Below are 20,987 nucleotides of genomic sequence, written 5' to 3' on the forward strand. Positions count from 1 at the left end.
TTCCTATTTCCTCCCTTCCCCGCCTCGCTTCTCCTTTTCCATCTCCGCCCCTCCATAACCAAGCTATTTGACTTTTCCAGGTCTCTACTTCTTCACCCTCAAGATTTCCTCAAACTTCTGGAGAATGGCTTCTGTTCCTCTCACTCCATGAAAATGCAGTTGTCAAAGTCACAAACACCTTCCTTGTAGCTAAATCCAATGAATAGTTCTCAGCCCTTGACTTACTTGCTCCTCAGTAATGGCTTTCCTGGTGGCTCAGTGGTTAAGAATTCACCTGCCAATGCAGGAGATATGGGTTCAATTCCTGGGTCGGGAAGGTCCTCTGGAGGAAGGCATGACACCTGACTTCAGTATTCTTGCCTGGAAAATCCCATGGACAGGGGAGCCTGGCAGGCTACAGTCCATGGGGTCACAAAGAGTCAGACACAACTTAGTAACTGAACAACAACATGACACTGTAAACCAGCCCTTTTTAACCACATTCTCTTCTCTTGACTTCCACATCACTGGTCTCTTCTGGTTTTCTATCTTTTCCCTCTGACATCTTTTTGCTACGGGTTTCTCTTCTCCCACTCTACCTCTTAATCTCACTGTTCCACCTGAATAGTTCACAGCTTCTTGGGATGTCTCAGTCACTTATAAGACCTAAGGCTGATGATTTCCAAATTCATATCTTCAAGGTGGATTTTACTTTGTGTTTCATACTCATACATTCAAGTACCAACAGAACAGCATCATGGATAGTTAACAGCGATCTCAAATCACATTCATCTTCCTGCTCTTCCCTATAAGCCTGCTCTCTTATCCCATACAGGGAATGAACTGCTATCTATCTAGTTGCCTGAGCCAGAGTCATGGCTCCTGTGTAATCTGGTGATTGATGAAGTCCTACCAAGTTTAAGTTTGGTGGAGGGTGGGGTTGGGAGGGGAAGGTCATGGTCTGCAGTTCATGAGTTCTTAGTTCCCAGAGCAGGGATTGAAGCCAGACCTTGGCAGTGGAAGTGCAATGGACCACTGAACCACCACGGAATTCCTCCAGTTTACTTTTAAGTGCATTAAATATTTAGAATCCATCCATCTCTCTCCATTCCCACCGCTACTTCCTCTGCAGTTCCCCATCACCTCTCACTTTGGCTGTCCTGCAACTTTTTGACTCTCTGCATCCAGGCTTGCATACCTGTTCTCCATAGTAGTCAGAGAGAGTGATGTTTCAAAAGTGCAGATCTGATCTTGTCATTCCTTGTCTCCCTATGGTTATCAGGATAAGGCTCAAGAATACCTTGGCTTTCCTTACAAAAGCCCCCCCCTTTTTTTTTTTAACTTTTCATAATTGTATTAGTTTTGCCAAATATCAAAATGAATCTGCCACAGGTATACATGTGTTCCCCATCCAAAAGCCCTGTCTGATGTGTCTCCTGCCTTATCTTTTCCTCCTCCCTTGCTTTTTTTTTTAAACTCTCCACTTTGTCTAGTTGCTAAGTCATGTCCGACTCTTTGCCACCCCATCTGCTGCAGCTCACCAAGCTCCTCTGCCCGTGGAATTTCCCAGGCAAGAACACTGGAGTGGGTTGCCATTTCCTTCTCCAGGGGATCTTCCCGACCCTGGGATCAAACCCGTCTCCCTCACATTGACAGGTTGGTTCTTTAATCACTGAGTCACCTGGGAAGGCCACTCACCACTCAGCCACTTGAATTTCAGTTCCTCAAATATGCACTGCTCTCTATTGGTGCTCAGCCTCTGCACAAGTGGTCCCTTGCTGGGATTCCTCTTCCCACTGCCCCCACCTTCCACCCCTCCCTATCCGTGGCTGCCTCCCTCTTCCTTCAGGTCAGTCTTCTCTGACCTCCCAGGTTCGGTTAGGTGCCCCTCCTATGTGCTCTTAAAAGAGCATTATTTCTGTCATAGTACTTACACAGTGTAATTGCTACCTTGAAAAGTGAAAGTCAAAGTTGCTCAGTTGTGTCCCACTCTTTGTGACCCTGTACAGTGACCTCTGTACAGTCCATGGAATTTTCTGGGCCAGAATACTGGAGTGGGTAGCCTTTCCTTTCTCCAGGGGATCTTCCCAACACAGGGATTGAACCCAGGTCTCCCACACTGCAGATGGATTCTTTACCAGCTGAGCCATAAAGGAAGCCCAAAGATACTGGAGTGGGTAGCCTAGCACTTCTCCAGGGAATCTTCCCAACCCAGGAACTGAAATGGTGTCTCATTGCAGGTGGATTCTTTATCAGCTGAGCCACTAGTGAATCCCCACTTCCTTGCTCCCTTCTACTAGATTTTTATCATTATGAGGGTAGGGACCATGTCAATTTGATTCATCTTTATAACTTCAGTGCCTCTCACATACTAGATGCTCAATATATTTCTGTTGACTAAAGGAACCCAAAGTAGGGATTTGGTATTCAAGACACGCTTTTCTTCCTAGTGGATAAACATGTCTGACTAGTCAGGCAATTAGAAGGCATTCGGTGGAACAACAGCTCTCATGGTGAGTGAAATGAAAGAATCCCTCTCTCCAGACATCTTAATGTTTCTTTTTTTTTTAAATCACTGAGTTTAACAGAGCACTGTAAATTCTGATGTTCATGCAGAGAAAAAGACCAAATTAAAATCAGCTCTTGTTTTCCAATGTAAGCTGTCAACAGTCTTCTTCTCTGAGGTTTCCCCAGGACACCCACAGAACAAGGAGAGAGAGAAAGGTACATCACAAGCAGCAGCAAAGACCCTCATTACTCTCCTACTCCACTCGAGTGAAGTTCCTCTCTCCTGTCTTATGATCACAAGGTTGCTGAAAAACTAAAAATGACCCTTCATCCTTCGTGAAGGATCCAGTTTTGCTCAAATATTCAATGAACATTTCACTGAAGGCTGATTCTATGCAAGACATCCTTACTCTTCCCATCTTCAAGTTTTATGAAGGATCAAAACTTTGTCTCCTGCAAGTATTTTATTTTCTTGCACAGACTTCCATTCAAGAGGGTAGCCTTTACTCTGTTGCCAAAGGCCCTCTAGCTTTAAGGAAATAGCATGAAAGCAGATAAACAGCTTGTCTCAGCCATACAGGTCCAAACCACATCACTCTTTGAAGACATCGAAAAGATTTTGCTCTGAGCTATTTTTCTAATCATACAGATCATGATGCATTATACTACTTACTCTTTCTTATCCATTCATTCCAGTATATATTAGGCCCTGGTACCTGTTTGCTGGTCACAGAATGGGTTTTTCTCCATGAAAAAATAATTGGTCCAGAAAGGACCAACTCCACAATCTCTGATTTCATTTAGAGAACTAGTCTTCTGGAATTTCACAAAAGCAAGGCATTACCTTGTTGGTACCCAAATAAGCTTAGTTTGCTCAGATTCAACACCAGAAAGCACAAAGCAAATGCTGGCATTTCAGAAACGCTGTGCTGGCTGGAAAGGAACCATGCAAACAGAAGCAAATGAAAGAGGGCCTTAAAGTCTGTGTATTCTTGCCAATCAGGAAGATGAAGTTGTCACTGTCTAAGATTCCATATTGTTTACTTTTATAAAGTTCTCCAAGTAAAGACCTTTCCACATAAAAGAGAAACAACAAAAAGTCATAAAACAGATTTTCTGGACATGTCCTCACTCAATGAGATAGGTTCTTGCTGTTGTGGACACCTTCTCTAGTAAATGCTGGGTACTGTGGTTACAAGTGAACTTAGAAATCAGACCAAGGGTATTTGGGAACCCAGAAGGCTAACTGGTAGCTCAAAATGTCAGCCATAACGAGCAAATGAAAATGACAAGAGTTATATTAATGTAACATTCTCAGGCTGAAAATTTAAACTTCAGTTCAGTTCAGTTGCTAGTTGCTGTGACCCCATGAACAGCAGCACGCCAGGCCTCCCTGTCCATTACCAACTCCTGGAGTCCACCCAAACCCACATGTTATATCAATTCTTTCAGTCATGTTTCTCCCATTTGGTAGTCTATTTCCTTGGTAAGCAGGTGTAATTCATAATGAAGGAATGCGTCAGAAGGTTAAGATAGATTTTGTTTGAATTCCCATTACAACCAAACATGTTTGCAGATCAAAAAGATGTTTAAACTAGTGACACAGGTCAACATATAATTAAATTCCAACGGACAGGCCCATAGAGACAGTTCTTTGGAAATGGTTGTTAGGGAATCTGACGTGTTGGGTCATTCCTCTGAACTGTTCTCCAAACTATACTGTCCCCCAAACTTTCAGAGGTGTTTCAGCTATGAATAATTTGGAGTATCATTTCCATTAGCCATGGAATGATTAAAAAGGTCCTTAGACTGAAGATAGCTTAATAATTCATTTAAGGTTCTTTGCCTTTGTTATATATCAAAGAAGCTACTGAGCTCCCTAATTGAAGAGACCATAATTTATTAGTCTGAGACCATCTGCTCTTACAAGTCTATTTCCCCACATAGGACTAGCACCAGGTAGAATGCGTATTAACTCATGCCAAGGGTTGGATTTTCCTATTCCCATAGGATATCAGGTAATAAGATTTATGGCAGACAGAGTCAAGGAGTTAAACATAAATGTTACAAAATTACAGGAAATGCTGGTTTTAGTATAACTAGATCCTCTCCAAAGGGGAACTGTGTATCTTGATATTTTCTCAATCCCCTCACTCTTAGGCTCTATTTTATTTACAATGAATAACTGCTCATTGTTACCGACTCTGATAAAGGAACATCTAAGGACTAGTATCTGAGGCCAGACTGGATTAAGGCTTGGACTCATGCCTTGTCTGAAGAATTCCTGTTTTTGTGAAATTCCACCCAGACAACATTTTCAATGGCTCTTTTGTACTTAAAGAGGAATTAAAACACTTTGGTAAATAAATATGGCCACATTTGAAGTCAGTAGCAATGACGAAACCATAAAAGCACCTTCAAACAAACTCTTAATTGTTAACTTTCAAACTTAAAAAAAATCCTGTAACATGGAGGAAAGCAGTAAACGGCCTTTTAGTGCTTCTCTGCAAAGGCCACATCCCAAGAGTAGTATCTTTGACTTTCATTTCATCACACCATAAGTATCACTTCAGTTTCATTACATTATCTCTACAACTAAATACCAACATTGCATAGTACACCTGACTCAGGGCTTCTTGCCACAGTTCAGTTCTTTGAATAAAATCAATCAAAAATATAATTAACACCTGCATTCATTCAGTGTGAATAATATAGAAATTACACTAACAAACTTGTTAGAATTAACACACTCAAGTGAACATTGTTTCTTTAGAAAAGTCATCATGAAAACCTATACTTATACCAAAATTGGGAGCACGTGTTTGGAATGTGAGCCCCCAGTATTCTTGCCTGGAGAATCCCCATGGACAGAGGAGCCTGGCTGGCTACAGTCCATAGGGTCACAAAGAATCGGACAAGACTGAAGCAACTTAGCATGCACACACAGCGGGGAGGAGAGAGGGAGAGAGAGAGAAATTGATTGCAAGGTAGGGGGAATACAAGCAACTGCCTGTCTTTGGATGTTGATTCTTGCCTATAATTTCCATACCTGGACATTGGATAATTACTATGGTTCCCTGGTGGGGGCCACAAGTTCTCTAACTTCCCATTCCAAATCCTAATATGAATTCAACTTTGGAAGGAATTGCTTTGGGAAACTAACATGTTACCAAGATCTACAGCAGACAATTCCTCCCATGACCCAGAGCCCATCCCTGCCTTAGGAGTTCCTATCAGCTAAATAGGTCTCTGATGGCCTTTCTGTGGAAATGTCTTCTCATACATCTAGCCCACTTTAACTCCTTTTTCTCCACCTGAAGATCTGCCCTCATGAAACAAGATTCAGACAACTTTATGAACACTTGGGATTTGGGGTTCAGGTTGATATTGTTATTCAGTTACACTGTAGACTAAGAAAAATTCTGAATTGACAATAAAGTGACATCACAATCACTACTTCAAATAACTTATTTTCCAAAGGTCAGCTGACCAAGGAGCCCACTGCAAATGAAGGATATCTGAATGTGTTGCATTCCTGCAGAGATGCAGTATTCAAAACAACTATGCTAACCTCAGAACACACAGAAAAGTAAAGTAAGTGCCTTATCACTGAGTGAGCACTCTTGTTGGTCGAATGATTCATGTAGAGACCAAAGGGCTGTAAGTGAAACTACTGAACAATTGCTTTGATTTTCTTTTCTTTTCTGTCATTTCCAAACTAGGCAGCCTTTTTTTTTTTTTTCCAATTTACTTATTTATTTTAATTGGAGGCTAATTACTTTACAATATTGTAATGGTTTTTGCCATACATTGACATCTATCAGCCATCAGCCCTGGGTTTTCTTTGAAGGAATGATGCTAAAGCTGAAACTCCAGTACTTTGGCCACCTCATGCGAAGAGCTGACTCATTGGAAAAGACTCTGATGCTGGGAGGGATTGGGGGCAGGAGGAGAAGGGGACGACACAGGATGAGATGGCTGGATGGCATCACTGACTCGATGGACGTGAGTCTGAGTGAACTCCAGGAGTTGGTGATGGACAGGAAGGCCTGGCGTGCTGCGATTCATGGGGTTGCAAAGAGTCGGACACGACTGAGTGACTGAACTGAACTGAACTGAGGACATGGAAGCAACCTAGATGTCCATTGGTAGACGAATAGATAAGAAAGCTGTGGTACATATACACAATGGAATATTACTCAGCTATTAAAAAGAATGCATTTGAATCAGTTCTAATGAAGTGGATGAAACTGGAGCCTATTATACAGAGTGAAGTAAGTCAGAAAGAAAAACAACAATTCAGTATATTAACACATATATATGGAATTTAGAAAGACGGTAACAATGACCCTATATGCGAGATAGCAAAAGAGCCACAGATATAAAGAACTAGGTAGCCTTTTAATGAAAAGAATTTAGAAACTGACTACCCTCTACTTTTGGGAACCACTGTTTACATGATGAGAGTTGACATTTTAACTCTGCTGACACTTTAAATTCAAAAATAAAAACAATTTAAGTGCAATGTACTTATCTCTACGTCAACAAACAAAACATGGGGATTTAACTGAATCTTAGTGAATTGAGTTCATGATAATCAAGAGTATTAAGGGACACAGGGCATTGAAGTTCTAGTACCAGATTTTATCAACCAGTAGCTACTAACAGGGCCATGATTTCTCACATGTAACTTAATTGCCAAGATCCCTTCTAGTTTATATCCTATATTTTTATTAATAGTTATACAGCAATATGATATAGCACAACTTTAGGAAATTCAAAGGTTGGCAGGTCTTAATTTTCCCAATCTTAGCTGTTTTATGTGCCTTCACTAACCAATAAAAGGCACAAAATCTTGAATTTATGGATGGCATACTTTGGGGCTATAATTGGTACTTCTCTTTCTCCAGGATAATTCTTTCTGTTCTCTTTTGACACCATCCATGGGTTTTCTCCTTGCTGCCTTGTCAACATTCTAGCAACTGTCACTTTTTCCAGTATCTCCACCTTTTCCATTTTTGTCTTTTCAGCCAAAGAACACACATTTTCTGATTAAATAAACAGCTTCTGTAACATTTATTCTTTTGACTGTTTCTGTAAATGCTCCTACTCAGACTGTTTGGACAGTTTAACAGTTTAGAGTTCTACCAGTTTTCTGTAATTATGTACGAAATAGTTTTTGACCATCTACATATGCCAGGCATCGTGACAGTTCTTTATCAACCTGGGAAAGAATTCTTTCAATGCGTTCCATCATTAAAGTGGAGAAGCAGCAGATATGACACCAAAACCACAGGCAACAAAAACAGAAGTACACAAGTGGGACACACCGAACTAAGAAGCTGCTACACATCAAAGGAAACAACAGAATGCAAAAGCAACCTATGGTAGAAGAGAAAATATTTGCAAACCATGTAGATAAGAAACTCTTATAACTCAGTAGTAAAATCAACAACCTGATCAAAAAATGGGCTAAGCACTTTAATAGGTATTTCTCTAAAGACGACATACAGATGGCCAGCAAGTATAGGAAAAAATGTTCACTCTCACTAATTATCAGGGAAATGCAAATCAAAACCACAATGATATATCATTTCACACCTGTCAGGCTGCTATTATACAAAACGAAAGATGACAAAGTATTAACAAGGAGGTGGAGAAGCTAGAACATTTGCCCACTCGAGGTGGGAATGTACAATGGTGCAACCATTATGGAAAGCAAAACTATCGTGCAATCCAGTAATCCCAATTCTGAGTATTTATCAAAAGAAACTGAAATCAGAATCCTGAAGAGATATTGGCACTTCCTTGTTCACTACAGCACTATTCACAAGTAACTGGAACACCTGTATATCCAAGATAAATGGATACACACACACACATGCATACACACTGGAATACTATTCAGCCTTAAAGGAAGAAGGAAATCCTGCAATGTGCTACAACATGGATGAACCTTCAGGACATTATGCTAAATGAAGTATGCAAGTCACAGAAAGACAAATACTGATGAATCTACTTATATGAAGGAATGGCACTACTTCCTGAATGTGAATTTCTCTGGTTGCAGAACCAGAAATGATGACAAGTTTTTGCAGCAGTGGATATATCGTTACCTTCCAGGCAGCTGCATGGATCATAATACCCCTATTGAATAATCTACTGAACATCTTTGCACTAATTTGTGACTCACCTTTAGCAAGTTTACAGGCCTTCATTAAAACTATTCATGTACTCATTACACTGCTGGTTCTCTTATTCTGTTACTAATATCAAATTCTTTTGCTTTTGTTCTAAAAATTTTTATTATTGACGTTTAATATCCTTAATTTTTATAAGCCATCTTAAATCATTTTTGAAAAATTGCTTAAAGTTGATTAAAAGGGGGAAGCGGTCAGCAAAATGTGGTGGCTGTGTACATAAGTACTGAGCAAGACTTCTAAGTTCCAAATTTGACTCCTCTAGTTATGAGACATGTGACTCTTGGGCGAATTACAAGACACTGTTATATCTGGTTTCTACTGTAAAAATGGAGATACACAGATGTGGAAAATGAACTTATGGTTACAGGGGTAAGGGGGGAGAGAGATAAATTGGGAGACTGGGACTGACATATATACAGTATTATGTATAAAACAGCTAACTAATAAGTCCCCACTGTATAGAACAGGGAGCTCTACTCAATACTCTGTAATGACTTATATGGGGAAAGAGTGGATATGTATGAGTGGATCTGTATGGATATGTATGAGTGGATTCATCTTGTTGTACAGCAGAAATACAACATTGTAAATCAAATATACTCCAATAAAAAGAAAAAAAGACAATAGTTCCTATCTCCTAAGGTTGTTTTGAGTTTTAAACAACATCAATAAGATACTTAGAATGACGCATTTAGAACAGTGCTAGGCACACAGCAAATGCTCTTATGGTAGCTGTGAGGAGGTTTCATGCTGTAGTTTAACATACATAGCTGGGCTAACAATCTAACATCACTCTAAATAAACCAGTGTTTCTAACATAGCATCTAACAGGATGTTTGGACATAATATTTTACAATGATTACTAAAAAAACTCTTTTTATCTTCTTTACTGCACTTTCTGACAATATTATCAAATACAGACATATTTCCTTAAGGGAAGCTGGATATTAAAATCTGGACTTGTAAAATAGGTTCAAGACTATTTTGTTTTCTGTTAACATTTAAATATTCAAATTAAAAAACAAACACCACTGTGCTCTACCGGTGCCCGGAAGGATTTGAAGCAGCAAAACATTAAGCTTCAATAAAACTGAGAACCTTTTAAAAAAAAATGGCTAGAGCTAAGGACAAAGGTATATATGAATAAGGGAGAAAAACTGTATTAGAACATGCTGGCTAAAGGAAGCTACTGTGGTTGAACATAGAACTGCGTTTCCTCAGAGGGCAGCCAAAGCAAAGACAGAGGTACCCCTACTCTGTTTTAATGAAAGGAAGCTGGCCCTTAACCAGGAGGAATATTTTTTTGTTTCTAAGCTAGCATGGGATACATGGGGATCACTGATCATGATAATTAGGAACTCTTGACAGTAGTTCAAAAGACAAAAGCAGAGATGGTTTCAGTAAATATCTTGTTTAAGAGAAGCCTCCATTGAATGTCCCAGACTGAGTTCCACAACCAGTACACCCTCCCACACAAACTGTTCTCTACTTCACTAACCGACAATTTAATCCTTCTAGTAGTTACTCAGGCTAATTAAACCAAGTTGTCCTCGACTCCTATTCGTTCTTTCATACCCCTTATCTGACCTGCCAGCAAATATTGTCAGCTCTGTCTTCAAAATATACCCAGATTCTGGTTACTTTTCAAACCAGCTCCATTGCATCCACTTTGACCTAAGTCACCATCATTTCCCCCCAGGATTACTGCAACAGTAATCCTAACTGGTTTCCCTGCTCCACTTCAGTCTTCTTGAATCCTATTAAAATCTAAGTGTGAGCATGTTATTCCCCTGCTCAAAATCCTCCCATGGGCCCCCATCTCATTCAGAATAAAAGCCAGAAGTCTCAGGAGGCACTCCGAGATCTAGTTCATCCCCAGGCCCCACTCCACCGTTGCTTTACCTCCTGGATCTAACCTGTTCCTCTTCTCCCCATTCCTACCCACATGGTCACACTGGCCTCTTGTCTGTTACAGAATAACTTCAAGCAGGCTCTTGCGTCAGGACCCTTGGAATCGGTGTTCCTTCTGCCTAAACGCTCTTCTCCTAAGTAGCCACTTCAGATCTTAACTCAAATATTAACTTTCCAGTGGAGTTCTTGCCCTCCTACTTAATACTGTAAACACTCCACACACTCACACAAATCACACATGACATCCGTATCTCCCTTTTCTGCATTATTTGTCCCTTCAGCACTGCCATCTATCATACTGTAATTTTACATTATCTTGTTCTTTTCCATCTTTCTCACTAAAACACAAACCGCACAAAGGCAGGGTTTTGGTTTTTGTCTTTCCCTGCTATATCACCCAGTGTTTAGAACAGGGCCTGGTGCACAGTGGCTATTCAAATATCTGTTCTAAGAATGTAGGAGTAAAATTCTGAGGGCATGACCATAGAGTATGCTTGTACAGGAGTAATTCTGAAAGAGGGAGTGGGAGATAGAATAATACAGTTGGGTTATGTAGTGTTTTAGGGATCCGATTTGCTACAGGGTTAATGCTTAGAACATAAAAACCAAAGAATGAATCACAGATCCTTCAGTTAACTTAAGATGATCATTTGGGATGAGGGGCCAACATGCTACATTTATTTTATAAAGTTTAAAGATAAATTACATTTATAAAGTTTAATTATGGATGGACTTCCATGGGTGCCCTCAGTCTGTGTCAGAAGGTCATGCATCACGCATGGTTTCTGGGCACTCTTCTGAAGGAAGAGTGGACTGGGAGTACTCATGTTAGATGTGATTCTATGTTTACCTGAGTATTTATTTCTATCCTGCCTCACAAGTACTAGAAGATTTTTATATGATGAAAGTAAGCAATCACAGCTTGAAGAAGATAACCTGGTAGAGAACTCCTCTTTCTAGATATTTACCCTATCTTGCTTCATGACCCCAACATTTTAGATAAAGGGGAAATTTAATTCCCTGTATGGATTAAGGAGGGCTTCCCTGGTGGCCCAAAAGGTAAAGAATCTACCTGCCTGTAATGTAGGAGACTCAGATTCAATTCCTGGGTTGGGATGATCCCTTGGAGAAGGGAATGGCAACCCACTCCAGTAATCTTGCCCAGAAACCCCATGAACAGAGGGCGCCTGGTGGGCTATGGGCCACAGCATCGCAAAAAGTCAGACACAGTCAAGATTTAATCTTAATCAAACACAGATTTAGACAGTAAGATCACTCTGATAAAAGAACTGAGCATTCAGACTATCTTTCTTGAGAATGCATTTAGGACACCTAAACACAACTTTTTTCTTTTTGGTCAGAATACTGACATTCCCTTAATACAACTGAGTAAGTAAAAGTATTCCATTAGTCACTGGCAAAATGTCTAATAATTAAACTGCTTGAATAATTAAGATGCTTGAACAGCAAAACATATGACTAATGACTTAAATTATCTAAGTTTTCATAACTTTAATTTGATAGAAAATGAACCAGATTTTTCCCAATTGATAGGAGGAAGTTCAGACACCTCAGGAAGAACATGAACCTTTTATTAATTACTGAGGCACTGCTTAAACAGTCTAGTTATGCAACTTACTAAGAGCTATCTCTCTAGCAGGGTTTAACTTAGAAAAAGGCTGCAATTACTCAACCACTAAAGAAGCTCCTCTATTATCAGGGAAGAGATACTTTCCTAAGAGAACCAGAGAATAAAGACTTACATTACATGCAAACTCCTCACCTATTTCAAGTGAATATTTTTGGAGTGTGCATTGGTTTTGTCCATAAGTTTTCACTTCTGGTTTCCCATTCTAAGTTATGGAAAAATGAACTCACAGAAACAAATTCAAGTATCTATTTTGAAAAGTATTTACTTAGTTTGAATAAATTAATTGCAAATAAAAATTAGCTACAATATATAGCCTGAATAGAAATGACTAGAACAAATACAACACAGGACTTGATTTCCTTGCATTAGTCACAAAGCATGTGACAATCTAGAAAACTTCAAAATCAATTGTATTTCTTTGAAAAAGGAGTAACAGCAGTTACTGGTACATCACAACTAGTCAACTTATAATACAAGTTTCCTGACATGCATTTCCTGAGTGAACCCAAATGATCATTTTTTTAAAACAAGGAAATTTTGACAAGTTGAAGTAAAGTAAAATAGTTCATGGCTTCTAAGCAATAGGTTTTGTTTTTTAAAAACCAAAAGAAAATTCAGAACAGTATCATAACAGGATAAATTAAAGCTATGCTACCACATACAAAATCTTGCTATAGTCAATTAAATATAATACAACTTTTTGAACTAAAGGAAAGCAAATCAAAAGATTAAAAAAATGATTCTGTCTAACCTAAAAGTGTACTGATTTTTACAAGTGTCACAAAGGGTTTGATGTAGTGCAGCTGTCTATACTTTCCTTGTGGGTATTAAAAAAAAAAAACAACGGGTGGGTGGGGGAAAGGGGGAGAAAATGTTTTCTTCATTCTGAAAGCAAAGAACTTCCTGGAATTAGAGAATAAACTGACCATGCAAGTATGTCCCTCCATTTGGCTGTCACTGGTGCTCACCTGCCAACCAAATACTTCCTTGAGTCACACTGTGGCAAATGTCCTTTTAGGATTCAAACCCACAGTTAAGGCTGGTCTGTTAAAATTTAAAAAAAAAAAACAGAAGAGCACTGCTGTCATTCAACCCTTCAAATCTTTCTACGTTTCTTAACACCTGAATAAGTCCAAATACAGGATAGTTAATTCAGCATTCTTTTTCTAAAGGCAAATCAAGTCACTCTCCTTTCTTGTTAATTTATGCTTTTTCTCATGGGAATGATTTTTTTCTAGAAACAGTGAACAGATGAACCACAGTTTATATCTAAAAAATAAACTTGCCAAATGTTGCTGATACTAAAAACAGATTAGTTATTGTGGGAGAAAAATAGATTATCTAGATTAAATTGCATTTTCAAAGGAGCATATAAAATGTTTCTTAGCATTAAGTTTTTGTTATAGTACTATACTCGGAAGAAACATTAAGGAAAAAATTCTTTCCCAATTATCTTTAATGTGGTTAAAAACAAACACCTCTTACGTAATGGTAATTAATATGAATTTGTTTTTACAAAGTATTCTAATTTACCAAATTTCATATTTAGATGGGGTGGGGAGAGAGTCTCTCCTGTCCTTCTTCCTAACTCTGCAAATCCTTGAGCTACGCTTGCTAAACTACCATTCCCACCAGGAGAGTGAGACCATCGTTACCATGCTATTCTATCAGGAACATTCTAAGATATTTTCTATAATAAAGATAAATAGAAAAAAGTTAATATACATGTTGCTGTATTTTACAATTTTGCAACAAACTGTAAACTAACATAGTTTGAACCAACAGTACCCTCAGTTATACAAAACAATTTTTCAACACTGAGGATGGGTGATTCAAAAACACTAAAAGGAAGGCATCAAATTAGACTATGTCTTTTTCTCCTCAAAATATATTTTCAAAACTCAGAAATCAGAAGTCTGGTACTTTCGAAAATTCCTTTGCTTGAGTTTCCCAGATTTTTGCTCAGAAATTGCTACTATTTATTACAAATGTTTAAAAAAATTCTTCATCTTAATGCAAACGACCAGAGCAGAAAAACTGTGACGTGGACAACAGGTTGGAAAGCCCAGATCACTTAGCTTATAAATGTTTAATGTAGTCCTGGAGGACAACTGTCTGTTAGTCTAGAGGTCCTTGGAAAATAAGTCTGATGTAGCCTTGTTCACCAGCCAACTGATGTGCACAGAAGGGACAGGCGGCATGAAAAGTGTGAGTACCGTGAGGAAGCGGGATCTGGGACCAATAGACAGTTGTCTTTTCGGAACACACATGCCCACATGGGCTGAACGCATGGGTTGGAGGGCCGGCGTCCACATAAAATCCAGCTTCACATCCAAGCCACAGAGGGACATAGGGACCAACAGACCTACACATGGGACACTCCCGATCCTTTCCGTCACGTTCTTCCTTGTTCCCCCAGTTATGATAGCCATGCACGTGGCCGCAGTGTAGGTACACCCACGGTTGTTTTTCATCAACGACATCTTTTCTCTTCATGCTGGGAAATGCTAGTGTGTTGAACCCGACAGGGCACTGAGGTCGCGCTGCATTGATTTCCTGTCTTAAAGCTTCTAAATGCTTCACGGTAGGAGTGTGGGAAAGGCCTTCTGCAGTACGCCACAGCAATGTTGCGCCACAGAGATCAATTAATGAGCCATCTTGTAACTGATTGGTTTCAATTTCCACCTAGAGGAAACAAGAATCAAAAAACACACATTCACCAGGGAGTTTTGGATTTTTACTTCAGAGTTTTGGTTTTACAAGCTCCTTACTCAAGAATCAAGATTTCCTCTGGTTGTTTATTGAAGAAACTTGAATGGCAGTCATGAAAAATACAGGTTTCAAAATCAAGGATAAAATATTGAACAGCAACATATCTTTTCAGAGTTGTAGTAAAGACAATTTATGATTAAACCATCTGACTAATCAGTTAGCTTAATATTTCCAATTTGGTAAATATCTTGGTCAAAGATTTACAGATACAAGTAGAAAACACACAGAGTGTTGTTTAAATTGGGAAAGCTTAGGTTTTAAAATATATTAACAAAATATAAAAAAAGAATACATTTTTAGAGTGTCCTCATTGAAAAACTAGGATACTACCCTCCTCGTATAGTGTTTAGAAGTCAGAGCTTGATAGCCACACTTTGTACTTTGTATCAGCAAAAGATTTAATAGTTTTGGGGAATATGTAACGCATTCAGTCCAACTCACCCTATGAAGTCTACTGTAATTAAGTAAGAAGTTTACGTCTTAGTACTCACCATTTTCCCTCTCTGCTGAGCTGATCTGGTTTCACGCAGGCTGAACACATTTCCACACACTGATATTTCTCTCCATATTCCAGGTTTGGAGTCTTCTGTGAACCCATTGCGTGGATGCATAACAAGAACGCCATTAGTGGTCAGGCCATCCATCTGTCCATCTGATGTCTTCCATTTGGCAGCCTTCTCCTAGCAGGAAAAATAGCTTCTGTTTATTTGTAAACTGGGAAACTGAAGTGGTTGTGAAAGGCAACATTTAGGAAAAAAGCTTTTTACCCCAAGAAAGATGTTTTTTGATGAGTCAAATCCTGCAGCATAAATCCGTGCTGTAAAGGGGGGATTCCGTTCACATATGATTCTACAGGCAAATCTTGATATGGTGCTCTGCACTGACTGTGTATCAGAATTACTTTGACTTCCAGGAACTGTGTCAGTTACTACAAAATCAATGGGACTTTCAGTCGACCGGCCAATCTAAGAGAAAAAGAAATATCTATAAAACTACTGAAAGGAACACAGCGGAAAATTCCCTCAAAGGCACAAACAATAAGGTGAAATCATCAAGCCTCTGAAATTTCTAAAGCCCAAACTTATTATACTTAACTCTGGGGGTATCTATACCCTTGAAAACCAATCTCTCAGATTTCCTCTGATGTAGTAATCACTTAGAGCACAGAATTAAGTAGGAACTTGCTACCCAGAATATAGGAAACCCTCAGAGAATGAAGAGTTTAGGATGGCTGAAATTTCTAAGTGGGTGCAGATTTTAATTTTAACCCCTTGGGACAGAAATATGTCTACCACATATTACTCTAGTTTCCTTAACAGAACATAATGAACATAAAAATAAATATTCTACGATGACTCCAGGACATTACACTATGAATACTGTTTATATTAAGCTGAAGTGCAGTGACGTCTTTGGGTGCTATAAAGGTGTAGAAGAACACTGATCCCTATTTTAAAACCTTACAAAGCCGTGCTTTGAGGTCTTATGTCTACTTCACAGATTTTCTCCTGTCTTTTCTGTCAGGCTGTCAACTCTCATTTCTTGCTGATGGGTATACTTGTTTCTGCAGCATACTCCTCCTTGAACCAGCTACTCTGAATTCTGCTTTGGGTTGAGAAATCAGATAACTGAACTTCAAAGAACAGTATTTCAAAAGGTTCTTGGTGATGGCCTAAGGGATTCTCTAGGGAGTTAGAGAAAAGGAATTTCAGTACATGGACTCTGTGGCATTTATTTTATATGCCTAAATGTCTTTTCTGTTTTCTTCCTGGTTCTTGGCCATAGTTTAAAGACAAGTTTCCTTGAACAGAGTTCTGCTGGATGAGGTGTCAGTGAAGTAAAAACATCTTCAAATGTACTAGCTAGTAAATTAATTAATTTCATTTTGAAAGATGAAAGTTGAAAAAATGAAACTGGTGGAAAAGACGTCAAAAGTGACAATTATCACAGGGTATTAAACATTTAGAAATCAGTTCATTAATGTATTTGTTATAAAGTAGTATCATAGGACTTCCCTGGTGGTTCAGTGGTTAAGAAGCCGCCTACCAATGCAGGGGACAGGTCTGACCCTTGGTCTGGGAGGATCCCATGTGTCATGGGACAACTAAGTCCAAGCACTGTAACTACTGAAGCCCACGAGCCTAGAGCCTGTGCCCTGTCACAAGAGAGGCCACCACAATGCGAAGCCTGCTCACTAACAGAGCTGCCCACTCACTGCCACTAGAGAAAGCCTGCTCGCAGCAATGAAGACCAGCACAGCCAAAAATAAACAACACTGAATAAGGAGCATCATCAAAAATAAAGTTGTTCTTGAGAAAAACTACTGACCCTTTATAATGATGACGACTCCTAAGTTGTTCTTCGCCTAGTTGAGCTTTAAGAATTCCTTTTATCAACACACTTTCAGATAAAACTCTAGTGTTTTTATCCTGCCACTAAGTACAAAGACTTATTTAGTCTGGATAGTTTTAGGGGGAAATTTATTGATTAAAAAAATGTAACATTTGGATATTCCTTTCTTTATTTCTAAGAATACGATATCTAAAAAATATGGTCTTAAACCTTTGAAACTAAAAATATTTCCACTATTCTAAAAAATTCAGCATTCCATTAAGAGGGTTGAGTGTAAGGTGACTTTAAAGAAATATTTTGTTACTGACTACAGCAAAGACATCTCCAGGCCTTTTTATCTTCATTTTATCTCATCAAGTTAAGAAAAACTGTAAAGTCATTGGGACAATAATTATAAGAACAACATTATTAGGCACTTTATATCCTATTTAAGTTTGTTTCAAAAAAGCCCAAGGCTTTACAAAAACCCAATAGTAAGAGAAACGATGTCATGAGTATCAAGAATCTTGCTTATGTCTTTAAGGTTTGGCTTTTCTGTCACTGATTTATAAAACCATCAGTACTGGATTGGTACAAAGAATGAGAGAAATAAAAACTTACTATACTATTAGCTTTGAGCAAATATGTGCTGAGAAGGAAGTTTGACTTCATATATATGATATGAATAATTAGAAACTGTACTTTTAGTTGCCTAGAGAGGGAAAGTGAGAATAGCGAAAAAGATCATAAATGTGTATAAAATATCCCTTGGTTTCTTTTTTGGGTAATAATTATTCTTACAGCTACCAATACTAGCAGCTAAGTGTTTACCAGGTACCTGGCACAGTTCTGAGTACTTCAGAGGGACTAACACATTCAAGCTTCCCAATAGTCATCTGAAGGAAGTTCTATTATCTCACTTTATAGGAGGAAACTGATGCAGAGAGTGGCTAAGTAATGTTTACCAGAAATTCTGATATCAGAGCCCATCTCTTACCCATGCTATGTGGACTTCTAGACGTGGGGTTTAGAAATCAACATATATTTTAATGAAATGCATTAAGTGTGATAACCTTTAAGCTGACCACAGCGAAAGTCAATTACAACAGGTTTTTAACTTTTGTTTTTTAAGAAAAAAAGTTGAGATGTTATAATACCTGAAACATATCAGTGTTGCTGTCATGAGTATATTCAACCACTACTGTCTGTGCTCGAGACAAGGTGTATGATATGCTATGCTGGTCCTTATTGCTTATTGCCTAAGAAAAAAAAAGATTAATAGCAAAAATTAGCAGGTACATCAATCTAAATAGATAACCATAATAGATAACCTTTTAAAAAAAAAAAAATAGGGAGCTGTGCTCATTATACTATAACAATGTAATTGGAAAAAGAATCTGAGAAAGAAGAGATGCATATAAATGTATAACTGAATCACCCTCTTGTGCACCCAACACTAACACATTGTATTGGGAGTATATGTACTCCAACATATAACAAAAGTTAAAAAAAAAATACCACTATACTGCTTCAAGGGTAAGTCAAGTATTTTATAATTACAAAAGAAAACATCTCTTATGTCACTGCTGGTATTCATTTCACCTATACACAGACATATAAAAATATATATGTTAATACATAATCAAGGATATCATTGCTGCTATTTTGAATAAAATGTTTGATCAATTGCAAATAAGAAAAATAGAGGTTTTTATTCTTTCTTTAAAAAATGGTAATCTGTTTATTACATGTGTGACATATTTTCCCCCTGAAATTTAGAGATTAATAACTTGCATAACCTTTGCTGTGACAGTGGTTTCTTAGAGTGAGTGGAGTGCAGAAGAATTCAGGCAGACCTCATTTTATTATGCTTCACAGATACTGAATTTTTTATAAATTGAAGATTTGTGGCAACCCTGCATTGTCAGATGATGGTTAGCATTTAGCATTAAAAGTACTTTAAAATTAAGGGCTTTCCTAGTGGCTCAATGGTGGGAAATTCCATGGAGAGGGGAGCGTAGTACGCTACAGCTGATGAGGTCGCAAGAGCTGGACACAACTGAGTAACTTTCACGATGCTATTACTGCACACTTAGTGTGCTCAGTCACTCAGTCGTATCCAACTCTTTGTGACCGATGGACTGTAGCCCGCCTGCTCCTCTATCCATGGGATTCTCCAGGCAAGAATACTGGAGTGGGTTGCCATTCCCTTCTTCTGGGGATCTTCCCGACCCAAGGATCGAACCCGGGTCTCCTATAATGCAGGTGGATTCTTTACCATATGAGCCACCAGGGAAGCCTGTACACTTAGGAGACCACAGCATAGTGCAAACATAACTTTTATATATATATTAGGAAATGAAACCAGTTGTGATTTGCTTTATTGTAGTGGTCTGAAACTGATCCCAAAATATATCTGAGGTCTATCTGTGCACTGAAGCAATTACAGAGTAAAAACATAAGTTCACTGTATTAAAAAAATTGTAAAATCTGAGTCTCCATTATAAGTATTTCAAGTTATAAGATACTTAAAGGAGAAAATACAAAATCTTGCAAGACAAGAGGAATCTTATTTAATAACTCAAAGAGGTTTAAAGTTAACAAATAAGCAGAGTTAACTGGTTTTCCTAGCCACTCTGTCACTCTATAGATGACAAGTACTTGCCATATGCTAGGCTAGATACAGAAAAATTCATAGAATGATTAAACATACCAAAGGAAATGGATATAATGCTTATGACTGTATTATTGACATATGCCAAACTAAAAACATTGCTAAAAAGAACTTCTCAGTTTTGTTTTCAGGCGTTTTCTATGCATATGAGTTGATGATAATATCAGAGGGGGGAAAACCTGCACAGAGGAAGTGGAAACAGCTTGTGTAAAAGAAACACAGAAAGACACAGAAGAATGATTATATGCAGCAAAGAGGCTAAATGAAAAAAAAACTTTCATAATTAGAACTTTGGTATTATGAAATTTTACTTGGTTTCAATTGGTAGCTAACCTGTAATATAAAGTCTTCATAGATTTAAGATAATTAAGACTGTGAAATTTTCAAATATACAAAAAGAATATACAAACACCTGGGTACTAAGTACCCAACTTTTATCGTTCTTACTAATACCATTTCTGCTTCTGATATTTTAAAAGAAATTAAACTGCAGATATAATGAAGGCTGCTTATATGTCCTTCCCTACTCCTGTCTCTGTAGAGGAACTGAACCTCAAGAGTACAGTTTAGGTCACTCCCATGCACTTTAACAGGCTTTACGACACACTGATGCATTCATAAACATGACAAAAATGGCTTTAAAGATTTAAAAACCTATAATTACTTTATCTCAACAATAAGCAGCTGACTTTTCAATGAAATAATTTTTTAGTACTTTGGCCATTAATTCTTAACGGCTAAAGGGATTTAAAAACACAGGTTTTGTGTACTTTGAGATTATAAGCTGTTTTTTTTTTTAACTATGAGATCTACTCTGATTGAGAATACAGAGCTGTGTCAAGTTAAATTCTCACTGGATTGGAAGTCAGGGTTTAAGCACTCATCCCAGATGACTGCTAGACTAAACAGTTAGTTTTCTTCCTGACCTCATTACACACTCCTCCAAAATTGAAAAAGC

At 38.2% G+C, this 20,987-nt stretch overlaps 1 protein-coding gene across 2 annotated transcripts in view; it reads right to left on the reverse strand.

Annotated features, from left to right (window-relative positions):
* Nucleotides 1-12,496: 12,496 nt before the first annotated feature.
* PELI1 (pellino E3 ubiquitin protein ligase 1) overlaps nucleotides 12,497-20,987 on the reverse strand; it is a 55,792-nt gene continuing 47,301 nt past the window's right edge. Inside the window, exons 4-7 of one of the 2 annotated variants that reach the window (XM_061432787.1) lie at nucleotides 18,513-18,614; nucleotides 15,792-15,989; nucleotides 15,516-15,704; nucleotides 12,497-14,937 (exon numbers count right to left, since the gene is read on the reverse strand). In XM_061432787.1, coding sequence (XP_061288771.1) covers nucleotides 14,371-14,937; nucleotides 15,516-15,704; nucleotides 15,792-15,989; nucleotides 18,513-18,614 — 1,056 coding nt within the window. In that variant the 3' untranslated portion in view covers nucleotides 12,497-14,370. The remainder of the gene's footprint in view (nucleotides 14,938-15,515; nucleotides 15,705-15,791; nucleotides 15,990-18,512; nucleotides 18,615-20,987) is intronic. The other variant, XM_061432788.1, reaches the window with a different exon arrangement.

The sequence above is a fragment of the Bos javanicus genome, chromosome 11 (assembly GCF_032452875.1).
Source record: "Bos javanicus breed banteng chromosome 11, ARS-OSU_banteng_1.0, whole genome shotgun sequence".
In the NCBI taxonomy this organism is placed as follows: domain Eukaryota; kingdom Metazoa; phylum Chordata; class Mammalia; order Artiodactyla; family Bovidae; genus Bos; species Bos javanicus.